Source organism: Hippocampus guttulatus, chromosome 2 (genome assembly GCF_054856545.1).
Source record: "Hippocampus guttulatus isolate MCC_2025c chromosome 2, RoL_Hgut_1.0, whole genome shotgun sequence".
In the NCBI taxonomy this organism is placed as follows: domain Eukaryota; kingdom Metazoa; phylum Chordata; class Actinopteri; order Syngnathiformes; family Syngnathidae; genus Hippocampus; species Hippocampus guttulatus.
Genome location: NC_141262.1, coordinates 8,060,334 through 8,080,462, shown reverse-complemented (window position 1 = coordinate 8,080,462; position 20,129 = coordinate 8,060,334). Strand labels below are relative to the sequence as shown.

Genomic DNA, 20,129 nt, shown 5'->3' with positions numbered 1-20,129 from the left:
CCTTTTGTCCCGTACATTGGGCCCTGTGTTTGCTTTTTATATGTATTACATACAGAAATGCATAACATTTAAGAATTTAAGGGACAACAAAAGTAACTGCTATGGAAATGCCATTTTAAAACATGTCTCGGTCAGGAAGGCCGAACCTGGCTATATAAAAGTAACACGGCTTGCATTGGGCCGTTTGTGGGTATTCCAGTTTTGCCCAGCATATGCATAAGAGAGAAAGAGAGAGAGGAAGTTACCGTAACATTAAAAATTGCCAAGACGGTTAGGCTCTGTTCTAGGTGTTCATATTTTATCCAGTGGGTGGCAGCAATGTACCAAACGGGCCCATTCTGCCGGAAATCAGGAAGAAGTAGTTCCGGTGCTAGCGGCAATGAAAGGAGAGCGTGCTGTCTCCAACTTAAAGAAAATATTGTGAAGAGAACATCAACTGCACGAGACGCTTTGTGAAAACGAAACGAGTTTAATTCCATCATCAGAAGTGATTTTTAAGTCTTGACCGGGACGATGTCTTTGGTTTGTGCAAGTAAGTGACCTTAAATTGATACAAAGATTGGCGTTGCAAGCTCGCTGTGCAACTGTGCTAACGCTGTTAGCTAAATGAGCTAACGTTAGCAGCCTGGCAGTCCCGCCACTTACGTCGCAAAGCTCCCGACTTTTTCCGTCTGAATCAAACAACTAATAAAGTCTGAATGTCTTTCTTGTTCAGTCTCCAACGAGTACCCGGAGCACCCGTGCGTTTCTCCGGTGTCCAACCAAGTGTTTGAGCGCCGGCTCATCGAGAAGTACATCGTCGAGAATGGGACAGACCCGATGAATGGGCAGCCACTGTCCGAGGAACAACTTGTCGATATTAAAGGTAACCATAGGCAGCAAGATATGCAGGAACGTCTTTTAAGATCATTTCCCCCTCACCGATCCTACCGGCTTCTTTCCGTTTAATGTCTATCGCAGCTTCTGTTTTTTTTGTTTAGTGTCTTGCATTTTACTGCCGTATCATGCACATTTTAGGCATCTGTTAAAATCAGTGGAAGTACTTAGTAAATATAATCAGCGCAAAGCCACGCTCTTTTTAGCTCCTCCGTGTCTCCTTTATGATTGCTGAATCTGGTGCGTTTGTGCAAGGTTATATTTTATACCTGTCTGCCAGTCTCCCATCCAGTGAGACCAAAGGTACCATCGGCTACAAGCATTCCTGCCATTCTAAAGTCCCTCCAAGATGAGTGGGTAAGTGTTTGTCAAGATTTCCCATTGATGATGACCTGATAGACTACTTACAAATGGGTGGGGCATTCAGGTGAAATTTCAGGAAGAACCCGAAATACCCCATAACATGAATATATGAACCGGATTTGACCTTTTTATTGCACATATTCAACTTGTGCTCTTTTGAGGAACTGAATGGCAAAATGTACAAAATATGTTTAATCCAAAGACAACCAACCAATAGATTTCCAGGGTAAACCGAAATTGGTGTTCAAACCGAAGCGTATGATATTCTTGGCAATTAGAAATGAAATCACCCCTTGCGAATGTTGCCGTTTAGCTGCTTATTCGAGAACAGCAAGTTGGGCAAAATGTATAGAAACATTATAACAGTTGGCCATGCATTCAAAAATTCAGAGGTCAAACAAATATTTCTGTCAATGTTATACATTAAAGGTTCATTCTGAAATTTCACCCAAAATCCAAATATCGTCAACTTTTGTTAGTAGTGTAGTTTGCTATTCTATTGTAAAAATAAATTAATAAATAAATTATCTGCGTTATGACTTGTCAAAAATGGAATATTTTCATTGAGTTTGAGAGGAAAAGTGAACACATTATACACATTACACAATACACATGGTGTGATTTAATGTTCGTTTTTTTTTATTGAACATAAAACATATATACAGTAATAATTTGACAGAAAATAAGGTAGATAAAAAAAGTAAAAAGAAAGAAATCAATCTTCATTCAACACAGTTATTATGTTCAAGGGAGTAGGAAGAAGTAAAAAAACGTATCTAGTCCTACCCCGTTATGTGTTTATATCTAATAAATCATTTTTATATCAATCAGAAAAGAAAAAAGTAAGAAGAAAGAAGTCTCCATTAAGGCTCATACTTTACCCTTAACCGTGATATTTTTACAACTTTTGGTTTGTATCGGGATTATATACTTCCACACCCTGACACTCTTGTGTCAATTTTCTCTTGTATTCATAATGGATATTTATATACCTTTCTCTATTTATCAACTTAGTTCTGATTTTTCATTATATTTAATGTTTTGAATTTATCATTTTAACTCTGATTGATGTAGGTTGTTTGTACTATTTTTTTGAATTTGTTTTTGAACTCAGCAAGCGATTTACTCATTTTCAGGTCCGTTTCGAGATTATTCCACAGATTAACACCTTTGATAGATACACTTCTTTGCTTGATGTTTGTTTGCTTGGTTTTGATTAATTACACTGAAAGTTATCCTGAGGTAAACACATTGTATTCTTTGTTGTCTTCTAGGATGCTGTTATGCTTCACAGTTTCACCCTGAGGCAGCAGCTGCAGACGACTCGCCAAGAGCTCTCGCATGCCCTCTATCAACACGATGCCGCATGTCGAGTCATTGCTCGACTTACCAAAGAGGTTGCTGCAGCCAGAGAAGGTAGGGTGATAACGTGTTGTGTGACGACCTGTTGTTGTGTTTTCATTGAATGTTTGAGTTTGCACAATTTACCGATTGTCCTCTTCCACAGCTCTTGCCACACTCAAACCTCAGGCTGGATTGATTACACCTCAGGCAGCCCCTGCCTCTCAGCCAGCCGCAGTGGTGAGTGATGAACAATTTATTTGGATTCATATGGTACTGATGATTTCTGTGATGGTATAGGAAATTGTTGTTCATTCACCCCTTTGTCTGTCAGGGTCCTGCTGGAGTGCCTATGGAGATTAGTGAACAAGTGGGCATGACTCCAGAGATCATCCAGAAGGTAATAACATCTTTTTACTTGATGGGTCACTTAGCTTGCGCAGATTTTAGACTGACGTGCTTTCTTATTGTTGCAGCTTCAAGACAAAGCTACAATTCTCACCACAGAGAGAAAGAAGGTATGGGGAAAATATGTTTCAACCCTCGCTTTCTTTACTCTTGGATTATTAAATTTTAGTGAGATTTTTTTTTTATTCTCTTGTCGTCTTGTTTTTCTGTCAATTTACCAATTGTCTTTTGTCCAGAGAGGTAAAACTGTTCCAGAGGAGCTGGTTAGAGCCGAAGATCTTGGCAAGTACCGCCAAGTGGCCTCTCATGCTGTAAGTGTTTATTGGTGAAAGTGATTCAAAGTCATTCATTTGGAGTCCACTGTTACTCAAGGCTGCGATAAATAATTGAGGAACGTAAATAATTGGATTACCAAAAAGATCTATGCAAAATTCCTACCTTCATGCTCTCGTTTTTCCATGCTGACCAATCTAACTGCAGTCACACGCACCGCCAGAAGAAAAAGTTCACAAAAGCATTTTCCAAAGCTTGTGGTTGTTTAACACAATCCGAGAAAGATTAAATCCGATGATAACACAACAGCACCTCAGTGATCAGCAACATAAAGTAACATAACGATGTTAGCTAATTCATCATAGCCTACTATTGCTAGTTGGGATGTGTTTTAATGCCCCCGTAAGTGGCAAGGACAGCCACAGCCACTGGTGCACAAAGTGGTGAACAAAGAGTGAGAAAAAAAATGTAAAAGTACATATGTACATGAGCTGCCGATGGCCACAACTCAAGGTGGATTACTCAACAGAGGTAAAAGCCAGTTTGCTCTTCACTCTCATGTGCTGACACCCACATCACTCACCAGGCCATGCGCTACCTTTGTAAAGCCATACTCAGATACTACAGCAGAATGTAAACATGGCAATCCGCGATGGACAAAAATAACATCTGCACTTTGCATGCACATATTATTTTGGTTAATAATGCAAAATCCATTTGTCTGGCTACTTGTTTAGTCATCGGGGTAATTGATAGAATGTCAATTAAAAAAATAAAATCAATCACTGCAGCCCTTGTATTGACACGCATGTTCTTTCTGCCTGCAGGGTCTTCACAGTGCCAGCGTGCCAGGCATTCTTGCTTTGGATCTGTGTCCCTCAGACACCAGTAAAGTGCTCACTGGTAGGCCTGCTTAGAAATTGGTTTGACCCCGTTAGTCATCAGGAGACTTTGGTCTGATTCAGCTGTGCTCCATTCTTCCAGGTGGCGCTGATAAAAATGTGGTTGTGTTTGACAAGAATGAGGAACAAATTGTGGCTACGCTGAAGGGTCACACCAAGAAGGTCACCTCAGTCATCTACCATCCATCCCAGGTCAGTGACTTATTCAGGTCTTTTTTACTCCATGATTATTACTATCCTGCAATCACTCTAGTTCTCCTTTCCTCCTCCAGTCTGTGGTTTTCTCTGCATCTCCCGACACCACCATCCGCGTGTGGTCCGTCACCGGGGGCAACTGTGTCCAGGTGGTGCGTGCTCATGAGGCAGGTGTCACTGGATTGTCCCTGCATGCCACTGGGGACTACCTGCTCAGCTCTTCTGAAGATCAGGTATGTGTGTTGCTTCAGTCACAAAAAAAAAAAAAGGTAAGATATGTTTCCACAATGTGGTTTGGGTCAGGAAATCTGTTTTAACCATGGGCTTTGAAGATGGGATGATGATAATGCCGTCTCTCTTATGGATAACATGACCTCATAGCAGATAGGTGTCAAAGTCAGGTCCTGGAGGGCCGCTGTCCTGCATGTTTTCCAAGTCTCCCTGTTGCAACACACCTGATTCATGTGAACAGGTTCAATGTCAGGCTTCCGCAGAGCTTGCTGATAAGAAAATGATCTGATCATTTGAATCAGGTGTGTTGCAACAGGGAGACTTGGAAAATATGCAGGACAGCGGCCCTCCAGGACCTGAGTTTGACACCTATGTCATAGCAGCACAGCTTTGTGAAGATGATCAGTGATGTACTTTATCTTGCTTTGGCTTGATTGTCTCGTTGTTGTTTTGCAGTACTGGGCCTTCTCTGACATACAGACTGGCCAAGTCCTCACAAAGGTCACCGATGAAAGTGCCGGCTGTGGTAAGTGCCAGTGTGTGTTGAGGATTCTTAATATAGGAGCTCTTCTCCGGGTGCTAACGTTTCCACTCCCCCCCACAGCCCTCACCTGTGCTCAGTTCCACCCCGACGGTCTCATCTTTGGTACTGGAACTGCTGACTCCCAGATCAAGATTTGGGACCTGAAGGAGCGCACCAATGTGGCCAACTTCCCAGGTCACTCAGGCCCCGTCACCTCCATTGCCTTCTCTGAGAACGGATACTATTTGGCTACAGGTAATTCTTTTTAATGTAAATATTCATTCTTTCTTTGTAAGAAAAAAAACATATACCGTTGTTATTTATACTGCTGATATTATGATAAAGTGACCCGAATTTGTGCTTTGTATTAGCACATTTTTAATTACATTTACTGCTGATGTTGTACTCTAGGGGCACAGGATAGTTCTCTGAAACTCTGGGATCTGAGGAAACTGAAGAACTTCAAGACAATCACACTGGACAATAACTATGAGGTACTTAAAAAAAAAAAGACTGCAGTTATTAGGTCATCCTTTTATTCTTCATATTGTACCCAAGCATGTTCTCTCAGGAATTTGGCCATGACAAAGGACGACTATCAGGTCAGCTGTCAAAGAGATGTTCAGTTTTGTTAAAAAGTAATGACAGACATGCCTTACACCGATTACTTTGTGTTGAAGGCAACATCAGTCAACCATTCCAACCGGTTTGCAGTGTTTTCATTTACGTTTCTTGCTCTTGCAGGTGAAGTCCCTCGTGTTTGACCAGAGTGGTACCTACCTGGCTGTAGGAGGATCCGACATCCGTGTCTACATCTGCAAGCAGTGGTCTGAGGTCCTCAATTTCACAGGTGAGGGCCCACTGGCTATTGTGTTGTAACATGTACGTTCATTGTGTTACATTGATCTCCGTTGCTGACATTGATTCATTCATTTTTGTGCATTTGCAGATCACACCGGTTTGGTGAGCGGGGTGGCCTTCGGAGAGAACGCTCGTTTCCTGAGCTCTGCAGGAATGGACCGAAGTTTGAAATTTTACAGTTTGTAGAAAAACAGAAATTGATAATGACATGCGGGAAACAGCGGAGGTAGACCAGAGACTGTGGATACCTACTTGGCATAGACGTATAATTTGTTGTTTTAAAAATATCACTGCTAACTCTGCTTCTTTAGTATGTTTTAGTCCTCATGTGCATGAAACAGAAGTTGATAAAATATCTATTTGAAAGATCAGCAGCATAATTTCAATCTTTTTTTTTTTTGCAGTGTCAGGTAAAATAATGTGAAATCAGATGCCGCGTGATGTCCTGTTTTAGTTTTTATAGCATCCCTGATTTAAACCCATTTATTTTGTGAGTTTGTGTGACCATTTGGGGGGGCATTGGTGAGGTCATAAGTAAAATTCCCTGTCTCTTAACATTGACCAGTTTAAATGGTTTTAAAGTGCATCTGTGGTAACACAACAGCCTTGAAGGAAGATGGTGTATGAACATTTTGCGCTTCCTTCCTTTGATTTCCCACTTTCCATTGGGAATTTTGTTTCCTCTTGTTGATTGCTGTCTCATCAAATGTGTATGTCTCCCAATGTGCTCTTTTACAGTAAAATATCTTTTGTATGCCATTTACCAGATTACAAGTTTCATGAAACGGTCTCTCTTGATGTAAATCTAACAGCCTCTACTTAATTGTACTTGTCAGTGCGTTCTCATTTTTGTAGTTTAAAATATTCCAGTCACTGTTCTGAGGTATTAAAAATCTGCCGAATGCTCCCGCCTTACCTTTGTTAGGTTGGATTAAAAAAAATTTTTTTATTGTTGTTGAATTAAAGTCTAAATTGTAAAAGTTTGCTTTATATAGCCTGGTTGCGCAGCAAGGACTGTATTGTAGACATAATAATTGAGGTTGGAAACTATATGCTTCAATTAAAAGCAAATTGAGAGCGTCACAAAGAAAACCTCCTGACTCGTGGTATGCAAACTGTTGTATGGAAAACCGTTGGGAGTGTTTATTGGATATCCAACTTACTCTCTATACAGGGTTCCCACGGGTCCTTAAAGTTCATAAAAAGCCACCAAAAAAGTTGTAAAATGTTCTTAATTGTCCTTAATTTTCAGGGAACGCTTCTAAAAATCAATAAAAATCCAGACAAAAATTATTTTTATTGGAAAATAAATTGAAGTTTTATATTTTCGAACTTAAAATTTGTCTTAGTGTAATTTATTTGAGAATGAATTCAAGCTTTTTTTCATTTTCCTACCTGTAATACAGTAGGAAAATGTTTGACATACAGTAGTCAAATAAAGGGTAAGCTGATTGCCTCTAAAAATAAAGATGTGCCCTCCTTTGGCAGCAATGATTTGAACAACAGCTCAGTAATATATGGCTTTCTGTTCAGCCCGCATATTGCTGAGCGGGAATCCCCTGCTGAATGGGGAAAAAGTCCTTAAAATGGCTAAATTAGCCTTCAAAAGTCCTTAAAGGGTCCATAAATAAAAAGCAAGCGGAAGCGTGGGAACCCTGCTATATTCAAGTATGCTTTTGTCATCACTAGAAAGACACTTAAGAGGTTGTGCATTTATTTGATGGTTTGGAAGCAAGGCCCTCTGCTGACCCAAACACCATCATTTAAAACATAAATGATTAATTTTTTTCTTCAACTTTTTTTGTCAAAATTTCATTGCATGGCTCCAGTGGTTTATGACGGGTTTTTTTCGCGGGGGGGGGGGGAGAATCCGATTTCAGGCTGTGTTGTCCTGTCAACTTCATCTGCCCACGGTCTTCATAATTCCGACTGCTTCCTACCTTGCGGTTTTTCACCTTTCACGGGGGATTTTTCTGGTCCCCATCAACCGCGAAAAACGAAGGATTGCTCAGAGCTTGTGCTTTTCAAGGTGGAAATGTCCCCTAAAATTGAGACTTTTTATAGATGAAGACATGCAGAAGACTTGCGACAGGAAGTTGGCACGCCTCCGTAGACCAAATGGGAAAATGGTGCGTGCATATACAACACTGGAGGGGAGGTCGTTTTTAAAACAGTTGTTTTCCAAGAGCAAAAAGCGTTAATACGTTCTGTCCATGGAATTTAAATAGGATACAGTATTAAGGATTTGTCATAAATGCCCGGGCGGCTTTGCGTAAAAAACATTCTCGTGCACATTGGAAATGTCCATGTGACAATTGTTTTATTTCGCACGTTTTCAACATTACGGTACAGTATAAGCTTAGGTGGCGCTCTTTGCCGCCATTTAAACTTGCGAGCTCCTTTGTCGTGGCGGGCTCGCCGACAGTCACGTGAAAACGCAGTAACGTGACTTTCCCAAACGGGAAGTGGTGGTCAAATCACATAAGTTCGCTCCAACGAGACGTCTCGGTCAACTGTTCACAGTCATCGGTGGGGACGGACACATTTATGACTGAAGTGCTTGGAGATCGACGGAATTGACTGAAAACAAAGGGGTGAGCCATGATTGTGAACGTTGTTTGTGTTGAAGAGCTCAAAGTACTCTACTTCGTCTATGAGTAATTACATCCGTGAAACGTTAACGTTCATTCCCGCAAATTACCAGCCCGTCTAACAAAATAGATTTCTTTAAAATGATGTACCGACGGAATGTTATGTTGATTGTTTCATAAGGTTCCATCTCAGTTTTAATTGGTACGGCATGACAAAAAACAAGTGATCTAGTTGGGTTATGAGTCATGACGGGTGATAGAAGAGTTTTTAGTTTGGGTTTTTTTTCTCAATAAAATGAAAATCTGTCTTGCGTAACATTGGGACCGCCATCAGTTACTTTCACACTGTTGTCAGTAAGGACAAAAACCATCTTAAAAGTACTATCCTAGAGCATCTCTGCACTCGACTTTTCAATGGAATCCAAGCTTTGCTAACTTGATCATCCTTCCGATTCAAGGCAAAGCAGCCTTTTAACTTGGCACACAACAACTTTGACACTCTCATAAACACCAGAAAGTCGGGGTAGTTGGTTGAATTCCTCGCCGAGTTTCAGTTTTTATAGATTTCAGGCAGCTCATCCAGCTCTTTATTCACGAGTGGAAAATTCTGATTACACGAAGGGGAACTTCCAGGGGATCGTGCTTCCCCTTTGTCACTTGATTAAATTATGTTTGCTAACAGAGAAGCTTTACTTATGAAATGATGCTTAAAAAAGTGATTAAAGTACTTGCACGCAGTATTTAAATTTAAATGCGGAACTTAAGTAAAAACAGACGATCGGTGTGTGTACAGTATATATATATATTCTGAAATGTAGTTTAGTGCAAAAGTAAATATATATTTTTTCAATTCTATTACATACCATCTTTGTTTTGATGAATAAGGAAGATAGGGGAAAAACTGTACACAAGCCTCTCTTTTATCCACGTACAGGGTGCATGTACTCAGAGGAAAAAGGTACAGTCACAAAGTGTTTGTATTTTATCACTTCACACCATAGTTAGAAATACCTTTCAAAAATACATATCGTTTCCCTTCCTATTTATGGCCGCACTCAGTGGTACCTCAAATAGCTTCTGTCAAGCTTTTAGGATGTGACACAGAACATGTGATTGTGTGTTTTTGGTATTGTGCAGGCAGCCATGGGAGCCATGTTTCGAAGTGAGGAGGTGTGTCTGGTGCAGCTCTTCCTCCAGTCAGGTTCAGCCTATAACTGTGTCAGCGAGTTGGGGGAGCTGGGCCTGGTCGAGTTCAGAGATGTGAGCCACACTCTGCATGGTCTTTACGGTTCCGGGAGATGAGAATCCTCCAGCTAGCCTCATAAACTGTCATGCATTGCACGGACTAATTTCAATTTTCTGTCCATGTGGCACAGTTCTCCCCTATTGATTTCATCCTGCAAACACACAATCAGCTTCTAAGTTGTTCGCTTTAATAAGTTTTGAAATTGGGCCTTCACAAGATATAATGCAGTGTTCATCTTTTTTCTACACTCCATAATGTGTAAATTCCAAGATGTTGGCTTTTAGTCACCAAGCAGTTATATTTTCTTCTTCCATTTGTGATCAGCTGAGTGACTTAACCCTTACGTCCTCTTTCCTCTCTTGATGTTTTAGTTAAACCCTAATGTGAACGCCTTTCAGAGGAAATTTGTTGGTGAGGTGAGACGATGCGAGGAGCTTGAGAAAACATTTTGTAAGTATTTGCACGTTCTGTTTTTAACGTAGACACGAGTAACTTGATGCTGCTACAATTCCTTTACTGGGTCTTACTGGATTGCGGTGGCCGGCCATGCATTTGGAAGGTGTGCCCTAAGTAGGGAAATGTCCGACCATCTACCCGTTAATACCTCCACTATCACGTTGCAATTAAGAAACCATCAACACTAAACAAAGACGCAATGTAATTACACAACTGTGCCACATCATATGGAGCAATTCACAAGCAGTATTTTTCTAATAACGTGAGAATAGCATGAAACATTGTAATAAAATACATCACACTGACCAGAGATGCTAATTATAAAACATGTTTGAATGCGTAAACGTCGCTACAGATATGTTCTGCTCATCGAAGTTGGCTGTAACAAATGTTGCTCAAACCAAGCAATCAAAGGATGGAAAAATGCTAACGCCATTGTGGGCCTTCGGTCCGGTCTTGTGAGGATGAGGAGAAAAAACATTCCCATTACTAATATAGGTAGTTCAAGTTAGATCAGGCAGCACGAATGATTGGGAAAGGCCATGGGCAGATTAGCTTGGCATAATAACAAAACAAAAAAAAGTCCAGTTGCGCTACCTGGTGTTGAGGCCAGCAGACTGTAAAGATTGCTCATATTTGCTGTCCAATGTGATCTGATCCATTTTGTTTGCCCTTCAGCATTCCTGGAGCAGGAGATCAATCGATCCATATCCCCTCCGTTGAACGGCCCCCTCCCCCCTCCTTGTCCGTCGCCTTCTGCCCCCCAGCCCCGTGAGCTTATCACCATCGAGGAGGAGAGCGAGAGGCTGGCCAGAGAGCTCCGAGAGGTCTTCTGAAACATTTGACCATACTTTTTTTTTCATATCAATAAGAAAGAAAATCAGAGTCTTGAATTGTTGTAACCAGGTGTCCAGGAACAGAGACAGTCTTCGCGCTCAGCTGACCCAGCTGTGCCAGTACAGAGGAGTGCTGACCAGAACGCACTCTCTTACAGCCTCGCAGGTGATGACAGCGTGACCTTTTGCCTCCGTCATCGTTGTTAAATCACACTACACTAACTCATGGTCATTTCTCTCAGGCGCCCCCCCCATCTATCCTGGAAAACCAAAGTCTGTTTGACAACCATCGTGATGTGCGCCTGAGGTACGTCATCATGTCTTAATAGCATTAAGCATTGGTCCCCGACCAATAACCGGGCCGCACTGAGACAGCACCCCGCGACAGGGCTAATTTGAAGTAATAATAAAGAACAAAATAGATTGGAAATGATTTGCTTGATTTATGGTCAATAAGCAACAGGCTGGTGTATTGCATCATCTGATAATGATGGTCATCTCTTTCAGTTTTGTAGCGGGAGTGGTCCACCCCTGGAGGGTGCCCTCATTTGAGCGGCTGCTGTGGCGAGCGTGCCGTGGTTACATCATTGTGGATTTCCGAGAGATGGAGGATCGTCTCGAGCACCCAGACACGGTGGGAGCTGGGATACGGTGAACCACATTCATCTCTGACTTGGCGTTCTTACGGGATTTGCTGTCATCTGCAGGGAGAGATGGTGCAGTGGACGGTGTTCCTCATTTCGTACTGGGGGGATCAGATAGGACAGAAAGTGAAGAAGATTTGCGACTGGTTGGTAAATCGGTATCTTTGCTTTTTGCCATCTGCCGCTAGGAGCCTGTTTGTTACTCATCTAGTTTCCCTTTTGCGGCAGCTTTCGCACACAGACGTTTGCGTATCCTGAGAACACAGCTGAAAGAGAGGAGATTCTCCAGGGACTTCAAGGCAGAATTGAAGATATCAAATCTGTACGTGTCAGGCCTCTGTTCCAATAATAATACAGGGTGACCCGAGAAAGTGGACATCATTTTAAATACAATATATATCTGAGTACATTTCTTGTCTCAGACAAATGAAATTCAATCGGCTTGATGTTAAAAAAAATCAAGTAGATTGATCAAAAATTCCAACAACATATTTCACCTCGTGTCGATTTTTATGACTGATTTCACAAAGCACTGATATTAGCTGAGAGGGGAACAAGAGTAGCTAGTGTGCCTGGAAGTGTTTGAACTAGGTTGTTTTCTTCCCAAAGGTGTTGTCTCAGACCGAGGCCTTCCTGCAGCAGCTCCTGATGCGGGCGGTGGCCGTGCTGCCCCAGTGGAAGGTGCGCGTCCAGAAGTGCAAGGCGGTCCAAATGGTCCTGAACCTCTGCAGTCCCTCCGTCACCGACAAGTGCCTGATCGCCGAAGCGTGGTGTCCCGTCGCCAAGCTGCCCGAGCTGCAGAGCGCCCTGAGAGAGGGAGGGGTGAGACAGCAGCCCAAACCCGACGCCCCTCAACAGACGAACGCCGATCTTAATCCGGCGTCTTTGTCGTCTTCAGAGGAAAAGCGGCAGTGGCGTCGACTCCTTCTACAACCGCTTGCCTTCATCTACCTCTCCGCCGACCCTGTTTCCTCTCAACTCTTTCACCGCTGGTTTCCAGAACATCGTGGATGCCTACGGAGTGGCGAGCTACCGGGAAGTCAATCCAGGTACGTCACCATGAACCCTATCTCAATCCCTGGCCTGTCATTTCTCAGCCATTCGCATATTTCATCTTTCTTATGTCTCCATAGCCGTGTACACCATAATTACATTCCCCTTCCTGTTTGCGGTCATGTTCGGGGATGTGGGTCATGGTGTGCTGATGACTCTGGCTGGGCTTTGGATGGTTCTCGAGGAAAAAGACCCCAAGCTGAGAAGAAACAGTAATGAGGTACGCTCGAGTTTTTGGAGTGATGATCATTTGCTTGGTTGATTTATTGTTGCAAGCTAAAATTTGAGTTGAGTATTCTCATAAAATAATTTCAAAATCATTTTCGAACATTCCCCTGAACAAGACTGTAAATGGCTTACAGCTAAGCACATAAATTATATCTCAAATAATTCTCACCAAAAAATAAAGGAGGAAGGCAAAATAAAGGGACCCCTATAAATACAGTCTACTTCCTGTGACAACTACTCACGATGAATTGAAAGTGACGTTCTTCTTTGTGTGCCATGCGCTGCTCTTGTTCTCCCCATCATGGCTCGATACTGCAGCGTAACTTTCCTCCGTCGTTTGAGCATATTCGGGTGCTTTGCCTTCTCCCGGGGCGTCAGAACCTTCTGGCATTTATGCTGTTTGCCGAAGGTCTCGGAAGAAGCCGGTTGTTTGGGTACCATCTTGGGGAGTTCATGAAAGAAAGAGCACAAAATATGTGGAGAGGTGTGAAACCTTTGACTTTTGTCCTGCAGAAAACTTCCCGAGTTGGTGAATTTATGAAGCGGCGAGGGTTGACTGACTAATCAATCAAGTGTGGTGTGTTTGTTAACTCCGTCGAGTGGGAGGGAGAAAGGAATTGTGGGTCATACTTTTCATTGCCCTCTAGTGCTTGTCTCCTGTCGGATTGCACGCTGTTGAATCTGAAACTCTTGCTCACCATAATTCTAGTGAACCGTAATTAGTGCAACAAAGGTGACTTTTTGGGGTTTTCAGATCTGGAAGATGATGTTTGGAGGTCGATATCTGATTCTGCTGATGGGACTGTTCTCCATCTACACGGGAGCCATTTACAACGAGTGCTTCAGTCGGGGCCTCAACACCTTCAGCTCAGGATGGCACGTCGGTCCGATGTTTGAGAAAAACATTTGGAAGTGAGTTTTTTTTTTTTTTTTTTTAATTCTAGTTTAAACGTTCTGTTGTTCCTGCATCGTTTATATTTGCTGCGCTCTCTGTAGTGCATCCGTCCTGGCAGGAAGCAAGTTTTTGTCAATGGATCCTGTTGTGCCCGGTGTCTTTACCAGTCCTTATCCATTTGGCATTGACCCGGTATGACTGTCAAACTAATCTGCACTTAGTGTCTCTTTCCCTCAGGCTTTCACTCACTTGACTTTGTTTTCGGTTGTTTCATGGTCAGATTTGGGGTTTGGCCAACAACAAGCTAACCTTCCTCAACTCCTACAAGATGAAGATGTCTGTTATTATCGGCGTTATCCACATGACTTTTGGAGTCTGTCTGTCCTTCTTCAACTACGTGTAAGTCACCATCCACCATCCCAGCAGGTTCTGTTTCCTTCTCGCATATGTTGACCCTTATGACTTCTAAATGACGTTGTGCTTCCAGGCACTTTGGCAAGTTAAGCAGCGTGTTCCTGGTGCTGATCCCAGAGCTGCTATTCATGTTGTGTCTGTTCGGATACCTGGTCTTCATGGTGGTCTTCAAGTGGATCGCTTACACTCCCGCCCAGTCCAAAGTGGCCCCCAGTATACTCATCCATTTTATAGACATGTTCCTCTTCACAGAAAATGAAGACAACCCACCGCTATATACGGGACAGGTGTGTGTGCTACTTAAAATCATTCCTGTCTGCTCTGTCAAGCTTTTCTTTTTTTGAGGGGTGGTGGGGGGGGGGGGGGCATGTCACGCAGCCTGCAGAACAGTTGAGTATCCCAAATACCGTACTGCCTTTTTAAGAGTAAGAAAACCTTTATTCGTCTCACAATGAAGAAATTCCCAATTTACAGCAATTTCGAGTTGGTAATAAAAATAAAAATCCAACCCCAACCAAGTTGCTGAAAGGTAACCACTAAGGAGATCATTCTGTTCATTCGCGCAGGGTATCGTACAGAAAGTGCTGGTTGTGCTGGCCCTCTGCTCCGTTCCCGTCCTTCTGCTCGGGAAACCACTACAGGAATACTTGACACACAAGGGCCGAAGCCATCAGCTGGTGAGTGCATCTACCTGCAACTTGAACCCCTCTACCTCAGATGGGTCCATTTTATGAAAGCGCTTCCGTTTGCTACAGCATTTGCAAGAAGACAGACGCCCGCTGGTGGTCGACGAATGCGCCATCAACGCCCGAGACGGAGGAGGGTCTGCTGGGGAGGAGGTGCGGGCATAACTTCTTTATTTTTAATCCAGTACAGAACATTTGACAGTTCCTGTTCAAAGTACACTACAGTTGTATTTCATCTTTTAGAACTGGTTGTTTTCAAGCCATTATGTTGGTGCAATTTCTTTTCAACAATTACGTGAAATACATTTGAATCCAATTATTTAAGTGCAGTTTATTCTCCGAGGTTGAACTTTTTGTTCAAACCTGTTTAGTTGCATTTAATCATGGTTTGTTTTCAAACATTTATTTAGGTACATTTTTTTTATGAAACGTCTGTACATTACGTTTTAATATAACGGTGTTCCTGCTCATGGTTAAAACGTTTTAAGAGGCAATGAATCCTTGAATCTAAAAACCATGCCTTGATTCGCATTGAAATGTCTTGAATCAATCCCTGAAAAGACATAGAATGTTAACACAGGGCAAGTCAAATCTTATGACTGTAAATAGTTTCAAATCTCAAAATAAATTAACATTAATAAAAAATATAGGAAATACATAATGGCTGTTGTGGTAACATCGTGTAATCATGATATTGGAACCAACAAAACAGTGATGTGTTTTGTGGATGTGAATTTAACTTGTGTCAAGATAACCTTGTAAAATAACTGAATGCAGTTTAAAGAAAAACTTTTTTACTTTTAATCCAGTACAGTTAATGAGGATGAATTTGCACAGTTTAGTTGTATTTAACTTTTAAGTACATTTGCATAGAGTATTTCAGAACCCTTTACTCTAAAATATTTATTTAGGTACAATTTCTAATTGGGCTGAACAATTACGGAAAACGTAATTGGGTTTTGTGCAAAATATGACAGTGTCTTACAACAATAATGACCGATTTCTGTCTTCTTTGTGTACAATGCTGTTTTTTAATGTTGGTCATGCTGTCAGAATGAAGCCGTCGCCGAACATTTGTTCTATTATCCATAGGACTTTGATGCTGCTGACGTGTTCATGCATCAGGCCATCCACACCATCGAGTACTGCCTGGGCTGCATCTCCAACACCGCCTCCTACCTGCGACTCTGGGCCCTCAGCCTGGCGCACGCACGTACGTTAGTAGCATCCGGACTGAGTCGTGCTCACATGCACACTCACACACTCGCACACAGACTTCCTTCCTCTTAAATGGACACTCTTTCCATTCTATTGTCAGGGAATTATTCAGCCACGCATGACTTGGGATTTCCAAGCACTGAAAACCAGCTGACTGACGTTGTTTATCTCCACAGAGCTGTCAGAGGTGTTGTGGGTGATGGTGATGCGGGTTGCCCTGAGGTGGCAGGGCTACGTGGGCTCTGCAGTTCTCTTTGTAGTCTTTGCATTTTTTGCTTTGTTGACCATCTCCATCCTGCTAATTATGGAGGGCCTCTCAGCGTTCCTGCACGCGCTCCGTCTGCACTGGTAAATCTCTTTTTTTCAGTCCCTGTGTGTGTGTGTGTGTGTGTGTGCGCGCGCGCGTGCGTGAGGGGGCCGTTCTCCAGGGTAAGGAGTCCTTAAACTCAAAAAGTTTGATAACCCCTGCTCGAATAGTTGAATAAAAATGCTTTTATGCTATTCATATGTGTCGAACACAGAGTTGCATAACATTCTGTGGTCAACAGGTAGTTTTTAAAGTGGCGTGCACATTGAATGTTTTTATTTCAGGGTGGAGTTCCAGAACAAATTCTACAGTGGCTCAGGCTACAAGCTGCAGCCATTCTCTTTCTCGTCTCTGATCAATGCATCAGCTGCCATATGATCATCATCCTGGCCAAAGAATTCACTGAAATTGCAACTTTATTCGTTTATTTACCTCATCGACATCTTGGACTGCAGCAGACTAACGCAACAGTGTTCTGTGGACTGAGGCGATGTAACAGTTTAATTGCACAATGAACATGATGGTATGGACTGCTAGGGCATCATGACATCCAAGAATTAGTTGTAATACAGTATATAAAATATATAGATACTTTACTGTTCCCTTTTCAAATTTTATTCACTCCGTGTTGTATAAGTTTACTGTAATTGCTAAAGAAATGCTTAATTATTGATACGTTTCACTGTGACATTTACAATAATTTTCACATTTTAAAGGGACATTTAGGGAAATGCATGTTGAATTGGTGGGTTTAACTTTAATTTATCCAGGTCTGTTGAATTTACCAAATGTTAGCAGGGAATTCTATGACACTCATCTGCTAATACGGTAGATCTTTTCCACAATGCCGTGTCGCTTGCATACACGAAAGTGTCAAACAATTGAATCTTAAAACGTTAGTAACAGTTCTATCTTGTGCCTTAATAAGACAGTTTGTGTCAGTCATTAAGTTGTTGGGACCACTTTACCATGCAGATGTTTTGGACCATTGGGGACATGTCCCCCCCCCCCCCCCCCCCCCCCCATTTGTTATGCACTGTCGAAGTGATAAAATTTTGACTGAAATCAAATAATTTTCTTGTGTTCTTGTGAGCAGTCATTCACTACAAATTAAGTGTAAAAACGTTTCACCTTTACTTTTAAAGGGATTCGTGATTTTTAAAAAAAAAATGAACCTACAGTAGTGTTACATCCGAATCAAATATTTTCTAAATGGCATTAGTAATATAGCCATTGTTGACTATTTTATTCATAGCACAATGTGATTCATTATTACATACTGTATGCATACGGGGGTCCTCGGTTTCTGATGGAGCTCCGTTCCTACGGTGGCGACGCGAGTCAGAGCGGACCGTCGTAGTCTACACCTGAACCACGCAAACCACGCAGTGCCATCCATCCATTTTCAACAAGGGTTACCCCGAACAGGGTCGGGGGTGCGCTACAGTTTATCCCAGCTGTCTACGAGCAGTAGTCGGTAGAGCCTGAACTGGTACTAACGCAGCGGTAAAGCTATTATTACAGTAAATGTCATCATTACTTCGATATTAAAATATATATTCTTTGAATACAAATTAATATCTCTAAATGTGCGGTCCGTAACCTCGAAACGTCTTTTGTAGCAATCATTGATTTTTGAGCGGAACTTTCGATTCTCCAATGTTGGTTTCTTTCAGTTCCTACTTTAAATCACGTACCCGGATCTAACGTGAATGTCAAACATGGCGCTGTTGGTAATATACGGAGTTCAATGAGCAAAAAATATGCGGAGCTTGTCCTTTTTTATTCCTGTGTGGGCGTTGATCACTTGAATTATTACACATTTCCATATTTGGCTTGAGTAAGTTTGTGACGAAAATGTCGTTGAGCCACATGAGTCGAGGCGTTCGTCTGCTCTTGGGTCAAATTCAGCGATGTGCTGTGGCCACAAACTTCCCAGGTAAAGTCCTATAACATTTTATTGATTTGTCACGACTTAAGTGACATTTGCAACGCACATTTTGATATATAGAACCACTGCATTTCCTTATTTCGCATGTAAGAACGTTTCAATGTTTGTATGGAAAGCAGGTCGGTGTATGACCCAGTCGGCGACTCAGCCGGAGCCCTGCTCGTTTGAAAACGAGTCAGTAAATCCGACTTTTAAGAATCGAAACCCGCGGAGCCTTGAGCGGATGGCCCTGGCGGTGAAGGACCGTGGCTGGAAGACGACATGGCCTCATCGCGAGTTCTACCACAGGTCTGATTTGGACCCGATTTGATTCCCTCGCACATGGGCAACTCATTCTTCCCCTGTGGCTTTTTGTGCTCTGTGATTCTAAAATACCACAAGATGGGGTCCGAGCTCAGAAAAATGAAGGGTAGTAATTGTTGTCAAGGAATTCCCCTAACGCCCCTAACCCCTGCCCCCTCTCTCAGATTGGTGTTTTCCCGCAGTCAGAAATATGTGACGGCTCAGGTCTTCTCTTGCTCCTCACCCGACCCGGTGCTCTCGTGCTCGACCAAAGAGTGGGCGCTGAAGAGAGAGCTGCCCTCCACAAATTGTGTGGCGGCATGCCAGGCTGTGGGCGAGGTGCTGGCCCATCGATGCAAGCAGGCCGGCATTACCAGGATGGTGTACAGGGCCATTCCCTGGATGTATCGCTCGGATGCTGTAAGTGCTGCAGAACTCTGCCTGGAGGCGTTTCACCTACATCGCTCTTGACGTGTCGTAATTGTCTTGTACAGGTTCAGTTTTTCCGGGCAGCAATGAAAGATGGAGGAATCATCCTCAGTGAACCTAGAAGGAAATATATAGGATTCTAAATGGAAAGCTCATCTGTCAAAGGTTTTCTTAAGTTTCTTTCTTGTGTTAAAATGACAATACAATGACTCACATTGTGCTGTTTTACTGTTCTTGTCAATAAACTGTTACCAAATTGAATATTCGCCTATCTGCCTATTTTCTGTGATGCCTGTCCTCATTCAGTCAATTGCAATGCACATAAATAGCCATTCACACCTATGGTTGTAACCACATACACAGGATATAAAGTTGACACACCCTTGTTCAAATGCCAGGTTATCGCGGTGCATTAGACTGAGATAAATCCTTTCAAATACTGTAATAAGGAAATTTGTTCTTGCCAATAAACACGGACTTCAACTTCAAACTGAGACTTAGTTCGCTTTTATTACAGCACTTTTACAGTCTCTTTGGATCAAAGTCTGTCAACAGCACTTTTGTTGTGGCACTATAGTTTGAATGCTTGGAATGATACTAGAGATGCACCAATGACAATTTTTGCTTTGGCTCTATCTGAGAAGCTCGGGCGAAGTTGTTTAAACTGAAGTTGAATTTCTTCTCATGCTGAATTGCAAATACTCCCATTCCTTGTTTATCTTTGGAAAGGAGTCCAGTTAAGACTCTGCCAAACACATCATTAGTGTAGCCATAAGCCGAGCTACACTGTTTATCCAGCAAACTAGTAACAAGAGTGGAGAGGTATTCCCACTACACTACTTGTCCTGTACTTAATATGATGTGTGTGGGGACCCTATTAATATTACGTAATTACTCTTGCTCTTGATTATGATTAATTA

At 42.3% G+C, this 20,129-nt stretch overlaps 3 protein-coding genes across 4 annotated transcripts; all 3 read left to right on the top strand.

Annotated features, from left to right (window-relative positions):
• The first annotated feature begins 369 nt into the window (after positions 1–369).
• prpf19 (pre-mRNA processing factor 19) lies at positions 370–6,921 on the top strand. The gene is made up of 16 exons (XM_086133939.1): positions 370–532; positions 716–865; positions 1,157–1,233; positions 2,514–2,655; positions 2,747–2,820; positions 2,915–2,980; positions 3,057–3,098; positions 3,225–3,299; positions 4,089–4,164; positions 4,246–4,355; positions 4,436–4,591; positions 5,046–5,115; positions 5,194–5,367; positions 5,524–5,606; positions 5,857–5,962; positions 6,062–6,921. Exons 1-16 carry the CDS (start codon positions 514–516, stop codon positions 6,157–6,159), a joined length of 1,518 nt encoding a protein of 505 aa, XP_085990065.1. The 5' UTR covers positions 370–513; the 3' UTR covers positions 6,160–6,921.
• Positions 6,922–8,361: 1,440 nt separating this feature from the next.
• LOC147208367 (V-type proton ATPase 116 kDa subunit a 3-like) lies at positions 8,362–17,558 on the top strand. The gene is made up of 21 exons (XM_086133795.1): positions 8,362–8,567; positions 9,702–9,824; positions 10,182–10,260; positions 10,945–11,093; positions 11,173–11,268; positions 11,345–11,409; positions 11,610–11,736; positions 11,810–11,892; positions 11,975–12,068; positions 12,356–12,568; positions 12,645–12,795; positions 12,880–13,019; positions 13,782–13,939; positions 14,024–14,114; positions 14,203–14,321; positions 14,410–14,623; positions 14,903–15,013; positions 15,092–15,175; positions 16,115–16,235; positions 16,417–16,588; positions 16,832–17,558. Exons 2-21 carry the CDS (start codon positions 9,708–9,710, stop codon positions 16,923–16,925), a joined length of 2,478 nt encoding a protein of 825 aa, XP_085989921.1. The 5' UTR covers positions 8,362–8,567; positions 9,702–9,707; the 3' UTR covers positions 16,926–17,558.
• Positions 17,559–18,222: 664 nt separating this feature from the next.
• Positions 18,223–19,470, top strand: mrpl18 (mitochondrial ribosomal protein L18). Of its 2 annotated transcripts, none has more exons than XM_086133901.1 (4): positions 18,223–18,486; positions 18,615–18,786; positions 18,966–19,200; positions 19,275–19,470. In XM_086133901.1, exons 1-4 carry the CDS (start codon positions 18,405–18,407, stop codon positions 19,350–19,352), a joined length of 567 nt encoding a protein of 188 aa, XP_085990027.1. In that variant the 5' UTR covers positions 18,223–18,404; the 3' UTR covers positions 19,353–19,470. The 2 variants fall into 2 exon arrangements, with proteins under 2 accessions (XP_085990027.1, XP_085990036.1); XM_086133910.1 differs by having other exon boundaries at positions 18,224–18,486; positions 18,618–18,786.
• The last annotated feature ends 659 nt before the right edge of the window (positions 19,471–20,129 follow it).